The sequence below is a fragment of the Canis lupus genome, chromosome 13 (genome assembly GCF_011100685.1).
Source record: "Canis lupus familiaris isolate Mischka breed German Shepherd chromosome 13, alternate assembly UU_Cfam_GSD_1.0, whole genome shotgun sequence".
Lineage (NCBI taxonomy): Eukaryota > Metazoa > Chordata > Mammalia > Carnivora > Canidae > Canis > Canis lupus.
In genome coordinates, this window is record NC_049234.1 from 61,452,238 (window position 1) to 61,472,653 (window position 20,416).

General features: G+C 39.7%; 1 protein-coding gene across 5 annotated transcripts in view; it reads left to right on the plus strand.

The window, feature by feature from the left end:
- Positions 1-20,416, plus strand: part of SLC4A4 (solute carrier family 4 member 4) — a 343,382-nt gene that overhangs the window by 63,537 nt on the left and 259,429 nt on the right. For all 5 annotated transcript variants that reach the window (XM_038556290.1, XM_038556288.1, XM_038556289.1 and 2 more), the window contains exon 3: positions 1,955-2,134. In XM_038556290.1, the coding sequence (XP_038412218.1) occupies positions 1,955-2,134 (180 nt within the window). The remainder of the gene's footprint in view (positions 1-1,954; positions 2,135-20,416) is intronic.

The following is a 20,416-nucleotide window of genomic DNA, read 5'->3' on the forward strand; positions in this document are numbered from 1 at the left end:
TCCTATCGACCCATATAAACTATTTTTTAAATGACTTATCAAAGACACTGTGCAGATTTGGGTAGATACATATAAAGATCTTTCTGTGTAACATCAATTTGACTAATATAGCTTAACTGCCCCCCCCTTTTTTTTGCTTAGTTGCCATTATTTAATAAGATATAGAAAATATTTAATGTGATAGGCTTTAAAATTTTCCAATTTCTTAATTTTTTTCATGACGTTTTCCTAATTCCTGAATGAAAGCAACCAAGCTCTCAGTGTTTGATTTACTGAAGAAATTGGTTGGCTTTGCTTACATATATTGTGTGAGTTGAGATAAAGCTGCAGGACTCCCTTGGTAACTGGAGCACAGGAAACAATTGACACTGTTTCTTAATTCACATTGTTTCTGAGACATTTCCTACTTCCTAGTATAATATAGCTTTCCCATGAGAACAATTTGCTTGCAAATGGTTAGACATGATAAATTTCTCATTGGCACTCATTCTGTGAAGAGAATTTCACTGTGCTTTGTAATAGTTGAGTTGGTGTGTGTGTCTATGTGTGTTGAGGGGAGTTTCATACTTTATATAGATGCCTCCAACTTCATTCCAAATACCAGATTTTTTTGGAATGCTAACCCATTCATTTAGGGATCTGCATTCCTTAGTTGGAAGCTTTCTCTTGAAGGAGCATATAATTGTTTTAATCCTTCCAATTTAAGGGAACATCCCTGTGAATTATAGTGTTTTTAGATATGCCTGATGGGTTACTGTGGAGAGTAACTCGCAGTAGTTTATATTAGACGTACTGCATGTATACGTATTGCATGTTAGGTGTGTGATATTATCTGTGGTACTGTAAAGTGGTCATCAAGGAGTAATTCCAGAATAGGAAATGGGAAAGATGAGATAATCTAATCTAATTTGCAGTTAAAAAAAAAGTTTTCACATTTCTTCCGAGATAGTGGTTCCCACATTCAGAAGTTATGCTGTATATAAAGTGAAAGTAAAAGTTTCCCATTTTTTTTTTAAAGATGTGGAACTTTGAGTTCCTTTTTTTCCCCCGTCTTATCAGATTTTGTAAAAATAATACCACTTGTCAGTTTTGCAGCTTCTTCCATCTAGAGAACTAAAAGCATTTCACAATCTTTTTTCCTCATGCCCTTCTCTTCAAGGCAATTTTTGCTGGGCTGGGTTTATTTTTATCATTGCAACAACCAGTTTTTAGAAACTTTTGGAAACGAAAAAAGAAAAATGAGAATGGCACTGTAACTGACATTCATTTTAGCTGTTTCCTAGTGTGAACATTTGAGTATTTCTAAAATCTTCTCTCCAACTATGTCTTATTTTTTCTCAATTTGTCCCAGTTCTAAGTCTCTATTCTGCTGATTTGGTTAAAAAAAAAAAAAAAAAAGAAAGAAAAAAAAGTTTTAATGCAAGAGCTTATCTGCAGCAGAATGACTTCTTGAACTTTGAGTTAGATCTTTATTTTTTTGCTGCTCCCAGACCTCCTTTTTCGGTACCCTGAACAGGACTCAGGAGGGTTAGAACTGGAAAGGTCTCCAGGGATCACCCAGTGTAAGCCTCTTGCTATACAAATGACGAGATTGAGGCCCAGAATGGTTAAGGGACATGCTCAAGGTCAAATAGCTAATTGATGACGGAGGTATGGCTGGATCAGGGATTCCTGATTTCTGGGTTGGCATTTCTTGGCTTCCCTAAACTTTTAAAAGGAGTCTATCTGAGTGGCACTGGAGTACACCCTCACAGAATCCTAGCGCCAGCCAACAGATTGAATTATACTCTAGCGAACTGAAAATTGGGAAGAGATTTTATTTTTCCAGTTTATTTGTCAAATATAAAATGGTAATGAATTCATGGACATTTTCTTCTGACCTGAGGAGCTTGTGAAATTTATATGCAGCAGAGAATGTGATTTGAAATGACTGATGATCTGTGACCTTTCTTAGGCCACCATACCATCTACATTGGGGTCCATGTGCCGAAGAGCTACAGGAGAAGGAGACGCCACAAGAGAAAGACAGGGCACAAAGAAAAGAAGGAAAAAGAAAGAGTCTCTGAGAACTACTCTGATAAATCAGATGTGGAAAATGCTGATGAATCCAGCAGCAGCATCCTGAAGCCTCTCAGTGAGTACTCTCTGGGTGTTGCTCCCTTTCACCACCTCACTCTATATCTTTGGGAAAGACATCTTTTAGGATCTTGTGACTAATGGGAGGGGCACAATGGTAGTGGGGTGGTCTCCTCTAAAAGATAGTGTCTGTGGGACTCTTTTTTTTTTTTTTTTTTTTGTCCTAGCAGGTTGTTCTAGCAGGGAATCTGGTAGGAAGGATTCTGAAAAGATCTGATGAAATTTAGGCATGCTTGTGTATTGTACATTTTGACTAATGAAACAGGGCAGAGTGTTATAGATGATGGTATTTAACTATAGGAATCAATAGTAACAGGAAGACTCAAAGAAATTTTTGGATTGCTTTTGCTTAAAATAGGTTTTATTAAGACAGTAGATCAAGATGAGAGCTATATATACATATGACATTGATAGGGTTATAGATGACATTTAACCAGGTTGTGGGCCAGGTTGATGATTTGAAAGGGAGGAGTGGAAAAACATCCTGTAAGCCAGAGAAGAACGTAGATTGGTACAGTTCTTGAAACGTTGAGGATATTAAATATCATACATTGGATAGAAGCGTTATTAAGAACAGAGTAATAAGAATTCAGAGAACAAACACTCAAGGATTCAATTGATAGGGTGGACTGTATGTTTAGGTATATGCATATGTTGCTTTTGCTTCTTCTGATGTGGAGAATATTTGGCTATCTGGGGAGCTTTGTGGCTGAAGTGAGAATGAATATGTGAAGCAGGGAGAAGCGATAGAAACACATGCCAATTTTGGGAGATTCCCCAACAGGAGCTACATAGTGACAGCTTTTCATGTTGGCAGAGCTCTGTACATTCTTCATCTTTTCGCTACAGTTGCAGAAATGTGGAACCTGCAATAAAATGCACCATGGGTGGCACAGATAAAGATCTGGCTCAGTCATTGCAGGTGATGAGAGGCCAAATTAGAATTAACAGCTCAGGAGTGTTGAAAAGTGAATTTACAGAGTTAAATTAAAGACGGTGTGAAGTGTGGTGATGTGAATCTGCGAATCTTGTAGTCTCACTACCGAAACTGAGCAGGTGGCTTCGAAGCTAGTGAAGTACTATCCGGAGAGGAACAGCACAGATGGACCACCAGATTAGAGAGCAAAGGTTGGAGGAAAGCTTGGAGATAGACCACAAAATTAAGACTTAAGCATATTAGAATAAAAGTAAGACAGGAAGGATCAAAGGGCAGGATATAAGAATTCTGTGCTTTTCATCAGAACGTTGGGGAAAAGCCTTTCTGAAAGGAATCCTTCACATACCGACTAAAATAATGGGGTCTGTTTCAAGCAAAGTCCTTGGGGGCAGCCCGGATGGCTCAGTGGTTTAGTGCAGGGTGTGATCCTGGAGACCGGGGATCGAGTCCCGCGTCGGGCTCCCTGGAGGGAGCCTGCTTCTCCCTCTGCCTGTGTCTCTGCCTCCCTCCCTCTCTCTCTCACTCACTCTCTCTCTGTGTCTCATGAATAAATAAAATCTTTTTTTTAATAAATTTATTTTTTATTGGTGTTCAATTTACCAACATACAGAATAACACCCAATGCTCATCCCGTTAAGTGTCCCCCTCAGCGCCCGTCACCCAGTCACCCCCATCCCCCGCCCTCCTCCCCTTCCACCACCCCTGGTTCGTTTCCCAGAGTTAGGAGTCTTTACGTTCTGTCTCCCTTTCTGATATTTCCCACACATTTCTTCTCCCTTCTCTTATATTCCCTTTCACTATTATTTATATTCCCCAAATGAATGTGACCATATAATGTTTGTCCTTCTCCGACTGACTTACTTCACTCAGCATAATACCCTCCAGTTCCATCCACGTTGAAGCAAATGGTGGGTATTTGTCATTTCTAATAGCTGAGGAATGTTCCATTGTCTACATAGACCACATTGTCTTCATCCATTCATCTTTTGATGGACACCGAGGCTCCTTCCACAGCTTGGCTATTGTGGACATTGCTGCTAGAAACATCGGGGTGCAGGTGTCCCTGCATTTCATTGCATCTGTATCTTTGGGGTAAATCCCCAGCAGTGCAATTGCTGGGTCGTAGGGCAGGCCTATTTTTAACTCTTTGAGGAACCTCCACACAGTTTTCCAGAGTGGCTGCCCCAGTTCACATTCCCACCAACAGTGCAGGAGGGTTCCCCTTTCTCCGCATCCTCTCCAATATTTGTGGTTTCCTGCCTTGTTAGTTTTCCCCATTCTCACTGGTGTGAGGTGGGATCTCATTGTGGTTTTGATTTGTATTTCCCTGATGGCAAGTGATGCAGAGCATTTTCTCATGTGCGTGTTGGCCATGTCTATGTCTTCCTCTGTGAGATTTCTCTTCATGTCTTTTGCCCATTTCATGATTGGATTGTTTGTTTCTTTGGTGTTGAGTTTAAGAAGTTCTTTACAGATCTTGGAAACTAGCCCTTTATCTGATACGTCATTTGCAAATATCTTCTCCCATTCTGTAGGTTGTCTTTGAGTTTTGTTGACTGTATCCTTTGCTGTGCAAAAGCTTCTTATCTGGATGAAGTCCCAATGGTTCATTTTTGCTTTTGTTTCTTTTGCCTTCGTGGATGTATCTTGCAAGAAGTTACTATGGCTGAGTTCAAAAAGGGTGTTGCCTGTGTTCTCCTCTAGGATTTTGATGGAATCTTGTCTCACATTTAGATCTTTCAACCATTTTGAGTTTATCTTTGTGTCTGGTGCAAGAGAGTGGTCTAGTTTCATTCTTCTGCATGTGGATGTCCAATTTTCCCAGCACCATTTATTGAAGAGACTGTCTTTCTTCCAGTGGATGGTCTTTCCTCCTTTATCGAATATTAGTTGACCATAAGGTTCAGGGTCCACTTCTGGGTTCTCTATTCTGCTCCATTGATCTATGTGTCTGTGTTTGTGCCAGTACCACACTGTCTTGATGACCACAGCTTTGTAATACAACCTGAAATCTGGCATTGTGATGCCCCCAGCTATGGTTTTCTTTTTTAAAATTCCCCTGGCTATTCGGGGTCTTTTCTGATTCCACACAAATCTTAAGATGATTTGTTTCAACTCTCTGAAGAAAGTCCATGGTATTTTGATAGGGATTGCATTAAACGTGTAAATTGCCCTGGGTAACATTGACATTTTCACAATATTAATTCTGCTAATCCATGAGCATGGAATATTTTTCCATCTCTTTGTGTCTTCCTCAATGTCTTTCAGAAGTGTTTATAGTTTTTAGGGTATAGATCCTTTACCTCTTTGGTTAGGTTTATTCCTAGGTATCTTATGCTTTGGGTGCAGTTGTAAATGGGATTGAGTCCTTAATTTCTCTTTCTTCAGTCTCATTGTTAGTGTATAGAAATGCCACTGACTTCTGGGCATTGATTTTGTATCCTGCCACACTGCCAAATTGCTGTATGAGTTCTAGCAATCTTGGGGTGGAGGCTTTTGGGTTTTCTATGTAGAGTATCATGTCATTGGCGAAGAGGGAGAGTTTGACTTCTTCTTTGCCAATTTGAATGCCTTTAATGTCTTTTTGTTGCCTGATTGCTGAGGCTAGGACTTCCAGTACTATGTTGAATAGCAGTGGTGAGAGTGGACATCCCTGTCTTATTCCTGATCCTAGGGGAAAGGCTCCCAGTGCTTCCCCATTGAGAATGATATTTGCTGTGGGCTTTTCGTAGATGGCTTTTAAGATGTCGAGGAAAGTTCCCTCTATCCCTACACTCTGAAGAGTTTTGATCAGGAATGGATGCTGTATTTTGTCAAATGCTTTCTCTGCATCTAATGAGAGGATCACATGGTTCTTGGTTTTTCTCTTGCTGATATGATGAATCACATAGATTGTTTTATGAGTGTTATAAATAAATAAAATCTTTAAAAAAATTTAAAAAGTCCTTGAAATGCAGATAAAAAAGGTCATAGTTAATACTCTGCACCCCTTTGCCAAATAAAGTGCTACTGTTTATCTCTATTTGCTGTCTGTTTGGGCAAAGCCTGTGCCAGAACCATAGGTGCTCTCCCCTGTGTGTGTGTGTGTGTGTGTGTGTGTGTGTGTGTTATAAGAGAGGGAGAGAGAGATATCTGACTCTTTCCCTCCCTCTGTCTCTAAGTCATCTCTCATTTTGCAATGTAGGAACAAGAGCGTATCGTCACTGTAAATAATAAAAGGGTGAGAGATGCTCACCTAGACGAGTGGGCCAAGGGATTTTGAGATAATTATGTACCAGCTTTTCAGGAAGGGCAACAGAAACAATGCCAGTAACACTCAGGTAAAAGGGAACGAACAGATCAGAATGGTACTGAGACTAAAAGTGCATCAGTCATGGGAGCATTCAGGGACCAGTTAGAGCACAGCTTGTAAAAGAAACAAGGCCGTCTATTCTCTTTCCCTCTGAGGCCTCCTCCCTGAGGGAGTACTGCGTTGTGTTGTACACTCAGTTTCCGAGAGGGTCCTATGGAGAGACTATTGTTAGGGACCAGGTTGTTCAGTGATCATAAGAAAATTATTTGTAAATGTACATTTTATAGTTAGTTATTTCTTGCCAGTAAATAAGTTATGCTATATATATACACCTCGACGTATTTGACATGTGTTATTCATTTTTTTAAAAGAGCATTGCTGATTTTATTTATTTGTTTGTTTATTTATTTTTAGAGGCAGAGAGAGCGACAGAGAGAGCAGGGGAGGGGCAAAGAGAGAGGGAATGAGAGAATCTCAAGCAGGCTGCATGCCCAGCACAAAGCCCAATTTGGGGCTTGATCTCATGACCCCGAGGTCGTGACGTGAACTGAGATTAAGAGTTGGACGCTTGGGTGCCTGGGTGCCTGAGTTGGTTGAACATCTGTCTTTGGCTCAGGTCATGATCCCGGGATCCTGGGATTCAGCACCACGTCTGGCTCCCTGCGCAGCGGGGTCTGCTTCTCCCTCTGGCCCTCCCCCTACTCATGTTCTCTTTTTCTCTCCCTCAAATAAATAAATAAAATCTTTAAACAAAAAAGAGTTTGTTGCTTAACCAAAGAGTTGGATGCTTAACTGAGCCATCCATGCACCCCAGTGGGTCATCCAATTTGATATCAAGGTCCCTTTAGAAATTTGTATTTTCTCTACTGCTTATCATGGAGACTGAACGGATGGGTAGCTGGTTTATCTGGAACTCTTGTATGTGAAAGTCAGAATTTTTGCACCCGGGTATAGAAAGGCATTTAAGCCTAGGTTTTTGGGAAAGCTACAGGGCTCTGGCATCAACATGACAATAAAATCCTTATGGGAAAACTCACTGAAATATCTGCCTAGTATACCATTACTGTTTCTCAAGAACAACCACGCACAGTTTCTGTTATTCTTGGATCCAGGGTGCTTGAGTTCCTTATGCACATACAGGCATACCGTGTCCCATAGATCAGATTCCTGCAGGAGCCTGACATTATATCAGGTGATGCTTGTAACTTCTGGAAAAACCCTGTATATAAATAGAGTAACTTGAGAGTCATCTCTGATTTTTCCCTTGTTTCGTCCTCATATACAATCCATTAATGACTTTCATTGGTTCTACTTCTAAAATATATCTGAATCTGTCTATTCTTTTTCAGTTTAGCTGGCACATTCTGGTTCAGAGACTCATCATCTCTTGCTTAGACAATTGCAACAAGCTCCACTCTTCACATCTTTACCACCCAGAGGCAACAAGAATCATCATAAAGTACAAATTGGGTTAGGCCCTTCTTCCCCTGAAAATTTCCTCTTGTCCTTAGAATAAAATCTTGATTGGGCATCTTGGCCCACAGGGTCTCACCAAGTCCTGTTATGTGTCGTCCTCGTCTTACTCACTTTACTTCAGCCACGCTGATTTTTCAGTTCATTGGTGCCCAGACCTTTTCTGCCTCAGGGCCTTTGCATATCTAATCCTGTCTTCCTGGAATGGTCACCCCATTTTTGTCCTGGTTAGTTTTTCTTTCTCTTTGTGTTCTAGCTTTCAAATGTTATGGAGACAGGCCTTTTCCTATGACTCTATCTAACATAGGTTCTCCAATGTCACTCTTTCTCAGCTCTTTCTGTCCTTCCTAATTCATGCTCCAATTTGTGATTTTGTGAGCCAGCAGCTTTGTCTTGTGCTGATGCTTGATTGTTAGCGCTGTGAGGGATAGGATCAGATTTGACTTGTTCACTATGTTATTTCTGGCATTTGGCACAGTGCCTGGCACATAGTATGTGCCTAATAAATTAAAAAGTAATTGAGTGAATGGATTACTACTGCAGAAAACATAAATATTGCTTTTATTGGTCTGAATATTTCACATTAACTGATAAAGAGCTAGCTGATTTTCTTGTTTTTAATTCTTACACATCATCTTTGTATTTCCCTGCTCTGCCTTCTTCCCTTGCTGCATAAAATCTGGTCCTAACTTTTAATTATTCCACTTTGGAAAGTGCCTCATTATTTCAACTATTGCTAAAGTGGTATTTTGGTTTTGGGTAGATGACTCCCGAGTGTGTTGAGTTGCTTGTCGCCCACAGCTGATGGAAGGAATTCATCCACAGGGCACATGGATTCATCGTGTACACTTAAAAATGCTTACTATTCTGCACAGAATTCAGGCAGCTCAGCTTCAGAAGCCATGTTAAAGAGGCATGGAATTCAATAATGAAGGGAATTTAGAAGAAGAAATAAGCCTAGTATCTTCCAGGATTTAGGCACATCAGCAGGATGACATAATTAACAGGTTCATTTGGCTCTTAATAGAGATGCTGCTTCTTTTCTTCATGGCTCCCATGTCAAGGCAGGGCTTCTAAAAAGTGAGTGTTTTGATTCCCACACATCTGGAGCCTTGAGGTGGAACTAGATTTGTTTCTCTGAGCTTGGCGGCAGCCCTGAGTCCTTACACAGCTGTTCTTCCCACTGTGGTGTCCGAGCTGCCGGCCCAGCTTGGGACACTGAGAAGGAAATGCATGTGAGAAGGTGTGGTTCACTGAGCAACGGGGAGAGAGCCTGGGAAAGAAGAGTGAAATGGAAGAGCAAGCAGGAGGAGAGACAAGGGAATGAGGAGGTGGTGTGGAGTGGGTGGTGGAGAGAAAAGTTAGATTGTGCTCTTTCTTAAAAATAATCCTTTTTGCCTCCTCCACCATGCACTTTTTTTTTTTTTTTAAGTTAGCAGCTGCCATCCTCTGAGGGTTGCCCAGAAAGTGGGTGGGAAGGTGGTCTTTGATGAGATAGGCCCTAGAAACACACCACAACTTCCCACCACAAATGGTTTTGACCTCTGAACCTCTCATTTTGTTAGTGTCCTGGGATATTTGTGGGGGAATCACATGCCACTGGGAGTGCAGAGACTCTGAAGATGTGTAAAATGTTAGGAAACAGAGCTACAAACAGAATATCCTGCTCAGCATATTGGTCTGATGTGTAATATGTTTTTTGACAAGCTTGAACATGCATCAGTGCTTGGAGGGGCTAACTGCTTCTCACATGTATGACATGCCTGTTGTGGAATCATATTGCGACGTATGTGCATATAGACACTCATTCAGTCTTGTGGTATTCTTTTTTTTTTTTTTTTTAGCTCTTTGGATATGTACCAGAACTGATGGATTTATGCTAGTGAACATTGTTCTGTGAGCTGGGAACAATGGATGCCAGTTGGTGGTCCAGTTAGATTCAGGAAACTGAAACAGAGAAATGGGGAGCTGCTTTTGTTTGGTGCTTCCGGGTAAATGAACAGAGTAACTGTTCATAAGAGCCAAGATTATTTGGGGTTTTGTCATTTGACTTCCCCTTTTCCCACCCCTCTACCTGACTTCATTCTTTTTTTTTTTTTAAATATTATTTATTTATTTGACAGAGAGAGAGAGAGAGAGAGAGAGAGAGAGAACAAGCAGGGATGGAGTCCCACATAGGCTTCCCTCGTGGAGCCTGCTTCTCCCTCTGCCTGTCTCTGCCTCTCTCTCTCTGTGTGTCTCATGAATAAATAAATAAAACCTTAAAAAAAAGAAAAGGGATGTGTGTGAAATGAGGTAGATTCTGTCCCCGTTAAGAGACAAAACACAGCACAAAAGAACTATGTGGTCTCTTTCACCCTCTTCTCATTTTTTTGTCTTATATAAGTAGGAGGAAGTACTTTTCTTTAGGTCTGAAACAAAGGCTCTTTATATTTAAAAAGTAATTTGAAAACAAACTTTTTAGAAGGGGCACTTGTGATGTAATTTTACTGAGAAGGCAGTGGTTAGGGACACATATTCGAGCCAGATTGACTTTGAATCCCAGCTCATATCAGCAGTGCAACTTTGGCAAAGATACTTAACCTCTCTATACTCTAGTCTCCTCATTTGTGAAAAAGAGATAATCCTAGAATTTAATTCATATGGGACGCCTGGGTGGCTCAGCGGTTGAGCTTCTGCCTTTGGCTCAGGGTGTGATCCCACCGTTCTGGGATCAAGTCCCACATCGGGCTCCCTGCATGGAGCCTGCTTCTTTCTTTTTTTTTTTTTTTTTATGGAGCCTGCTTCTACCTCTGCCTATGTCTCTGCCTTCTCTCTGTCTCTCTCATGGATAAATAAGTAATAAAAAAAATCTAAAAAAAAAAAAAAAGAATTTATAGTGTTCTAAGGATTAAATGAGTAGTGCATCTGCTTAACAATGATGGTTAGCAATTATTATTTTGAATTACTCTGAACAAACTCATTTTCCCCATCATTATACACAGGTAACGCCAAAAAGCTTCAGACTAAGACTTTGTAGAGATTAATATCCTGTGAACACTAATCACTATTCTTTATGCTTTTCTGAACTTTTCTACTACAAATTCCCGCTGACTATTGCTTCAGCATGGCTCCTCGATCTCAATGGCATGATTGAGAGAACTAACCTAAGTTTAGTCTCTTAACTTGCTAGTGGTGTCACCTGGATGGTGACTGGTAGGTAAAAAGACCAATGAAACAAGGCTTTCAAGGGGCAGCAGAAGTGACTCTGCTTACTGACTCTGTTCTTGATTTTCATCAACAGTTGGGATTCCCAGTTCTGGGTCCCTGCAAGTAAGTGGGCTGTTTGCTCCTTCATGAGAAGGATCTCTTTCTGGCTCTTTGTGTTTCTCAGTGAGACTAGTCCAGTGAATGGCTATTGGGTGGGACAAGTCAGCAACTTGAAGGCAGTGTTGTACAGAAAGGAAACATGTTTAGCATATTTGTGTTTTTGGTGGCACTGGGTTGGCTCAGCAAATGTGGTGTTTTGTGTGGTACAAATAATTGCTGTTTATTCCTCTGTGACGCTGGTGAATATAGGAGGACTGTGTCGTGGTGCTTTTGTCTTCTTTAGCCAGTTAAGCATATACATCTCTCAAGGAGCTTTGAATTTCTGAAATTCAGTTCTCCTGAAGTCACCTTGAAGTGCCCTTCGAATGGCAGTTCTTACACTGTGGAAGGGTGTCCTTTCTTGTTGCCTCTGACTATTCTATGACAATAGTTATTCCGTTTTATCCTGCCATAAGATGTTATGAATAGTGTGTTTACATGTGTCATGGGAGAGTTGATGTTGTTTCTATATATAGTGACTCATGAGTTCAGGAGGCCTCTAAGGGTTCTACTGTGTTCCAGGTGCTAGGGGACTCTGGGCTAAAAGGAGGTTGTGATTTGGGATGGAAAACAGAGGAAACCCCAGCAGTGTGTGGAAGTTAAGATATAAAATATACTTTAATGAAGTGAGTGGGGGTGTGAGTGACTGTCTGCCATAGGCATTACCACTTAAGCAGAAGGCAGGACGTGTGCTATGGTTTAGGTTCAAGTTTCTAACACAGGAAGCTTGGGGGTGTGAGTATATTTGTGAGCATGTGTGTGATTATTGGAATTGTGTGGAATATTGGAATATTTCTTTTTAGTCGAGTATAGTTGACACATCATGTTGCAAGATTAGTTTCAGGTGTACAACATTAAACACCTCTATATGCTATGCTGTGCTCAGCACAAGTGTAGCTACCATCTGTCACTGTGCAACACTATTACAACATCATTGACCTTATTGCCTGGTAAGGATCTTCCTGAAATGGTATTCTGTTTAGGAAATTTCTCATATTGAAGAAAATAGTTCTAAAAGGACTACATGTGTTCTTGATACCAGGGATTTAGATTCCAGCCTTTATGAGTTTGAACTGTTGATGCAGTAGTAGTTGAGATGAGGGACCATTGAAGGCCATGGATATATTCTACAAATAAGTTCTCTGGAATTCTTCCATGACCACAATCTGGAAGCAGGGATGTTGGGTTCTTTTAATAACTTCCCCATGCAAGGGGAGTGTTACTTGATTTTTTATCACATTTTTATGAAGGTGTTGTGAGCATAGAGTCCCTACTCTCCTGGTTGCCTATATAATCAAAATCTCAATTATCCTTGACTCTTTCCTGTTCTTTTTCTTCCATAGCCAGCCACTTACAGAGTCCTATTGGTTTTTCCTTCACAGCCTCTCATGTCTGCCCTTTCCTTTGAATTCCCAAGGCAACATCTTATTTGGGTTTTCAGCCTTCAGATTTTTCTTTGAAATAGAAGGGACTTTTTTTTTTTTTTCAGACAAGGCTGCCAGATATCTTAAATGCACTTTATCTTGTCTTTCTTTAATTAAACAAGCAAACAAACAAATAAGCAAAATTCTTCTAATGCTCATTACTTAAAGCAGGTTTCTAACTTGGGGTGCTTACACATTAAGAGTAAACTGACAATGTAATGGCGTTTCCTCTATTATTTTTACTATCTTAAGTTGCTTAATGAAAATTATAGGTTTACTCTGTTTCTTCAAGGCCTTAAAGACTGCATTTGTACCAACTCATAACAGCTTTCCCAGTTTTTGAACTCCTGTGGCAAGTATCACCTACATTACATGTTCTGGTACTTAGGTTGGTAACGCTTCCCATACTGACTTGCCTGTTTCATTCAAGTGTGTGCCATCTCTCCAATAGCATCTTTAGAGCTTCAAGGGCAGGAGCAATATCTCATACTTATTTTGAGTCGTTTTCTGAAATAGCATATCCTTTGCATGGATGCATAAATAAAATGTCCAGAAATTACCAATTAGTTTAAAATATTCCAGTCTGTCTGAGAAAATAAAAACTGAAGAGGAAAGGTTATGTGATTATTCAGTATTAACAACTACTTTAGTTAAAAAAAATGCTACCCCTTCAACCTAAATCTTACTGAAGTGTGATTAAAATAGAAATCACCAGTGTTGTGCAATAGAGTGAGTTGAATGATGGTGAAATGACAAGAGAGAAGGCCAGGAAAAGTGATCTTGCTCATGCCATATAGTTCTAAAACTTTGTTTTGCAGTGACTAATTAGCACATAAATAAAATAGAAATTGTCAGTGTTTTCAAAACAGAAATAAAAGTGCTACCCTGCATGTACTTTTCCTCAGGGGGAAATATTCAAATTTTTGAAAATATGCATGTAAATGTAAGCATGCAAAATATAATTTAAGATGACATTTCTCTAAAGAACCATATAGCATGTTGAGTTGCAATAAGCCTGCCTCTGCTTACGACTATTCATTTAGGATTCTTATTCCACTGTGATGAGTGAGGATAGTATGTAAAAGAGACTACTTAGGATAGTGAGATTTGTTAATTACTGAGTGTGTCATCAAGGCTGTTTGTGGACTGTCTTACACAGGGAATCTTAAGAGTTGTTTATTTGTGTGTATCATGGATAAACAGATTAATCTATGTTGCTGCAGAGGTGAACTTAGATGGCCTTTGTGCATCCTTCTAGAATTAGAATTTAGTGATTTTGAAACAAGAACATCCCTGAAACTCTTTATTCTGTTGCTGTTTGTCATTTAAGCAAAATTCCATTAAAAAAAAAAAAAAAAAAAAAGCAGGATGCACTTGCTACCCTTACTTAAAGCTACTACTAGTAGAGGTGTTACTGTGATACAGCACTCAGTATTAAAATTATTTTTTATCAGTTACCAAGATTTTATCACAAAGGCCACAAAAGAAGGCAGTTATATTTAATTGCTTCTGCTTCATTTATGAGGCTTTGGGAAGGGATAATTTAGGTGTAATGGAAAATGTGACTTCTGAAGGCAAATTCACAGTAAACATGTGGGCCATATAGCTAGCTGTGTTTGTTTAAGACCCAAGTTGTTTTCAGTAGAAAATAGGCTGATTTCTGTTGCCAAGGCATGGGGATAGCAACTCCTATAACTATAAACTCACTGCAGATTCACCCAATATCCAGAACACATGCATGAGCAACTATAAAATCTTAAATCAATTTTTGTCTCTTATTTGGTTACTTCTTGTGAAACTGCTGAGAACCCCAAACAAAAACCAAGGAAACAAACAAGCAAAAAATTTCAGAAAGGCTTTTGGATTATTATGTATTGATGTCCACACCCAAAAACAATGAATATTCTCTCTTGTTAGTCCAAGTCTTAAATGTAGATTTTGAACAAAAGATAACTTTAGTTTAGAAGAATTAAAGGGCGATAACTGGTATTCTACTGGCCACTTCATTTAGATCAAATGCTAATCAAAATTTTTGGAAGTATGTGTGTAAAGTGTTGCTCAAGGAAACTTTCCTACTCTTTGCATGCTCACACCAAACTTGGAAGGATTACAGATTTTATTCCCCCATGAAACTGGCTGGAAATCTGTCTACACTGCATTCTCTTTAAGCTCCCTTTCTTATTTTGTGGTTCCTTCTGACATTTGTAAAAACATGGTGGTAAATAAAATGGGGTAAATTTGAGGAGCTTCTTTGCATATTTTTGTATAGAGGCGCACATGCCAGAGATGCTTTTCTCATTTTGGGGGAGGTGGCGAGAATGCACTGTCTTTAAGAGTGGGAATGGGGACAATTGTTTTAGTCGAAGGCTCATACTAGTTTAGATGAAAAAGAAATCAGTCAAGAGCAATGTATAAGAAAGACCAAGCTGGAGAATATAGTTCTTTCTAAATAACAATTCGGTTTTCAAAATGTCATTGAGTTCTATATTTTGGCCAGTTGCGGGAATGGGGGGAGAACAAACATGAAGGACAGTGAAGGTGAGAAGAGACAAAGGAGATGACAGATTATCAGAAAGAGGGAGTGGAGGAACCCTCACTATCAAGAAAGGCAGTGAGATCAAAGAAAAGCGGAAAAATCCCTGGGCTGATGGCAAAGGGTGACATGTCACCACCCCTCAAAGTAGAGCCCTATCACCTTAGCAGGACCAGGTCTCTCCATAGTCTCCTCAAACCAGTTTTGAGTAACCTCTGCCTGACTTATCTTTAGTTCCCTAGGGGTAGCTTTTTCACTATGATTATGTAATGATTACAGTGATTCTGTAACTAGCTTCCTTTCATTTTTATATTATATTTCTTTTTTTCATATTGGTTTTAGAGTCCTCTGTACAAGGTGATCCTCTTTGTAAGAAGTTTGGGGCTTGTCTTGTGGCTACAGTAGTCTTTTTCTTGATATTTGTTTTTGTTTTGGTGTGTGTGTGTGTGTGTATGTGTTTATACCAGAGCACCATTGTGTAAATAAAATAATTTTTAATATTCTAAAAATGTTATTTTAAGTATTCTCTATTCTTCTAGCTCGTCACTTATTATAACTCTGCAATTCAATTTATACTCCTTATAAGAGATTACCCCCAGGGATTTGATCAGCCACAAGACAAAACTGGAGGAAGTTACTTACTTTATACCGAGGCTACCCTTAGTGTCCACACCAAATCCAAGTCTGGCCTCTTAGTAATCTGCCTGATGACAGTGGAAATTCAGAGTGAGGCAATGGGACTTTTTTGGAAGACAGCTGGGTCTAGGGGAATTTTTGTAAGCAATGAACCATTCTTTAATTGAAACCACTGGATGTGGTTAGTAGTTTATTTTAAAAACACCATATGTTAGTCCATTCCTATACACTGTGACAATCATAGTTAATCAAAAGCTGCTTGTGACATTCCTGCTCCGTGTTCATAAAAGAGTGGCTTGCTTCCTTGAAATCCTGAACTCTGTGCCAAATGCCAACATGTTCACAATTGCAGTTTGGCTCTTATAGGCAGTTGTGTAACTTTTTGAGTATGTGGTAGGTTTTTATTTATTTTTGTCACTTTCACTAATTTGTCATATTCTTAAATGGAAAAATGTTTTCTCAGCCTTTTGTTTGGTAAACAGTGACTTTTATTCCTTTCTCCATGGTTCCCCTGAGAGGAAATAAGCTCATGTAACTGCTTTTTGACCCTCCTTTCTGGCCAGAAAGCCACGCGAATGCATGATCTCATTGAGACATGATCTATTCTTATGAAGCATAAGCTTGTAAGCTTGTCATCATCCTTCAGGGTGCTTGGGCAGGCACCCGGTTAGCCACCACGATAGGGTGAGAAGAGAGATGCAGCCACATCCGTGATCCTGCAGTGCAGTAGAGTGTAAGTCAGTTCATTTCATTTAGGTTTAATTCATTTTGATCCAATCCAAGAAATGTTTATGGACTACTTCTTCTCAGTTGTAGTCCTGGACAATGGGCCTGCAGAGATGAAAATCTCATGGAAAAACTGACAGTTTAGTAGAGAAAATGATGCCAATCAGGCAAATCTAGGAGAATGTCAATAATTGCTCTTGTGGAATTATACCCAAGGTGGGATAAGAGCATAAAGGATGTGCCTAAATTAGGCAGTGGGAGTGTGTTGGGAAGTAATGAAGGGAGGGTGAGGAGCTGCCCCTTCATTCAGGCGTAGACCAGCACAGATGGTGAGCAAGCCAAGGTGCTTCCCCCAGAACATCCCTTCTCCCTTCAGAAGGAAGGAACATGGTGGTTTTCTTTGTACTTAAATAACTGGGAAAGTCCATTTGGGGGGACTCTGCTTAGTAGTCTGTCTGATGTTCATTTTCTTTTTCTTCTTTATCCCCAGAATCCCAATTTTGTTCATGAGAGCATTGTGACAGCTAAAAACCTTGATTTCCTTGTGCCTAGAGATGGCCGTGTGACTCGGCCTGACCAGTAAGATGGAAGCTTAGGTGTCCTTGGTGGTGCTTGGGTGAAATGTATCATTTTCTGATGGAAAGGGTTAGGAGGCTGACACACATTTTAATGGGTATGGTGAATTAATACTTTAGTTCAATTATTTACTTTGTAAATAGTAAAAAATTATCATATGATTTTTACTTCCAGGGTGGAAGACCTGGTATCTCTTAACTCTGTCATTATCACTGGAGAGCCTGAGTAACCCCTTATAGTTTCTAGGTTGATCTGTTTATGTTTGTTTACCCTTTCTCTTTCTCTTCTTATTAAGGAAGATTACAAGAAATAATAATAATGAATTTGTGTATAAGTAGCTTAAATTTCTTTGTCAAATGTTGATAATAATAATAAAATTAATATTTATTGAACATGCATTGTCGTCTAGGTCCTCTGCAGGTACCTAAAATATCTAACTTTAGTTTTCCTCATCAAAGTCCTCAGAAGTTGATGTCTTCTTTTTGGGGTTGAGCACATTGAAGCTTGCAAACATGAATGACTCACCGGGCATTACACGGTTGGCAAGTAGCATTACTGGGACACTGAGGTCTCTTTGACTCCAAGCAAAGGCTTTTAACCATTGCACTACAGTGATTGTGAAAAAGGTTGGATTGGGCTTTTTCACAGTTTTATGCTAGAGTGAATGAAACTGGAAAGACATTGTACACATCCACATTCCATTTGTGTTGACAATATCGATTCTTACTAATCCAAAACCCGCACAAATAAATGTTAACTTGCATGTATGGTAAGTGCTGTAGTTGAGTGTGGCCTATGGTACTATAAAATCTAACAGTGAGAGTTGAACCAAATTAGAGAGACCAGAAAATAACTGAAGTCTCTGAGAAAGCCATGCTTGAGTTGAGTTCTGAAGGATGAGAAAGAGAAATGTGGTAAATGTTGAGGAGAACAATACAGTAGGTAAAGAGAAGAGCATAGAACAAGGCTCTGTGCCCCTAGGAGGCATGATGAGCCTAAGTACTTTTGTTTAAGACATGACATCAACACTGCCTGAATATGGGGAGGCCTCACTGAGAAAAATTTCGACTAAAAAATAATTTCGGGGGCACCCGGGTGGCTCAGTTGGTTAAGCGTCTGTCTTCGGCTCAGGTCATGATCCCAGGATCCTGGGATGGAGCCCCGTGTTGGGCTCCCTGCTCAGTGTGGAGTCTGGTTCTCCTTCTCCCTCTGGCTCCGTGTGCTCTGTCTCTCAAATAAATAAATAAGTCTCTAAAAAAGGATTTCATGTTTTTTTGGACTAGTATTTGAGAAAATGAAAGATACCAATTTCAGGTTAATAATTAGGCACATACAATGCCAAACGCACGGAGGTTAAGTTAAAGCATCAATTTTTAACCTAAGTTTAAAAGCAGAACTTTCTGCTTTCCAACTTCACATTTTGTTCCCACTGCTGTTTTATCTTCTGGATCACCTCTAACTTCTGCTTATGTGACATTACCTTCTTTTCTGCAAATACTGCTTCCTACTATATCAGTATGTCAAAGAAAGCATTTGTTTTTGAGCCGTGAGTGCGTCTCAGCAAAAGCTTTTGGCGTTGGCAGGAGAGGTACATTCCTACCTTCTCTGGTAGCTACATGACCGTCTGCTTTGACGTAGTACTCTGTTGGCAGTCAAGATCATCTCCTGAGGATACCAGTTCTACAGTTTAGAATACAAAAGGGTAGAGGGGCAAACCATTCTGGGAGAATGTTTCAGGAGCATTGACTTTAAATCATACACATGCCTTTTCTATCTGTCACTCACATGATGTAAGGAAGAGAAGGAGGATTGAGTGACAGGGTCAAGAGGATAGAAAACCTCAGCCCTGCTTCTGCTTACTCAGTGATTCCCTTCCAGGGTGACTTTACATATATCACCACAGCATGGAAGGGTATCTTACCCTGACGATTTATACTGTGGTTTTGATTTATTACCTTTTTATGTCAGAGCCAGGACAAGAAGAGAAGTGTCTGATACAAAAGGAGATTTTGTTTGGCCAGAAGGATTTTGAAAACTTTATATACTAAGGACATCAGTGTATTTTTGCTCACTGTACTTTTGAAATCTGTGATCAGGAAATGTGTATATTCCCTAAAAAGAAATCAGAAAAGGTCCCAGGAAGGCCTTATGACTACAGCAAAATATATATTTTTATATCACTTTTCATGTTCTCACACTTTGCCTTTTCTTTCTTTGCCTCATGTTGCATTTTTTCTATCAAAGTTATTTTGGATGGCATTGAAAGTTTTTCCCTGGGCCCTCTGTACACAGTTCAAAGGGCATTCAGAGAGTTGAGTAAGCTGAGTTGACTATACATTGCAAAATATTTTATTTTTGTATAGTGCTATATAACTTATAGAGCTTTTTATACACGATATCCAATTGTGCCATAACTCTTGATGCAATTAAAGCAAGCATTATTCCTGTTTAAGAAATACGAATCAGAAGCTTCTTCCGCAGGCTAACAACCTGCCTGAGGTCACATCCTGGACTGGAGGAGTCAGGCTTAGTATGGGGTCTTTGGACTCCTGCTCTGGCTTCCTTTATACTGTATCACGAAGCTGTAATACTGGAGTGGTTGGGCTGAAAATGAGCATTTGATCGGGTGCAATCAAGTCCTGGAGGATTCCATTATTCATTTCTCCAAAGCTCAGTGTATTCAAAATTAGAAAATTATAGCTATGAATAGTTGTTTTCCACTTGATTGGTCTAAAGTCAACTGAATCCTAGAGAAAAATCCTTTGCAAGTGGGTTGCCTTGGAAATGGATGAGCCTAGCAGTGGAATAACTTTTACTGTATTTGAAATTCCAGCAGTTTAGGTGACAGTTGTGTCTTTCTGAAGAGTGTGGGCGGACTCTGAACGGGCTTTTCCCATTGCTCATCAGCCTGGCCGTCGGTACTCTCGCTAGCAGCAGTCACTCATTTTCACAGATGTCTTTTAAAAATCTTTTTTGGTTGTTTCTTTCTTTCCTTTTTTTTTTTTTTTTTTTTTTTTTGAGTTCAGAATATGTAGAAGTAACTTCTTTTTGGCATATCGCACCATTTGTCCTTGCTGAGCAAATAGTTGATGCTAGGAGATGCATACTGACTTGTGTAGGAGCCTGCCACATTTGTAGAGTACTTTAGACTTAATAAAGGGCTGTCACTTCCAGGATAAATGTTTGATGACCTTGTGAAAAATCTAATGTCCATTTTATTATTCCTTTCTTTTACAGATAAGGTAAAGCAAGATTTACAAAAGCAGTTATTACACAGTGGTTACGACCACAGGCTGGGAATCTTGCTTGGGTTCAGATCCTCGTATACCTTACTT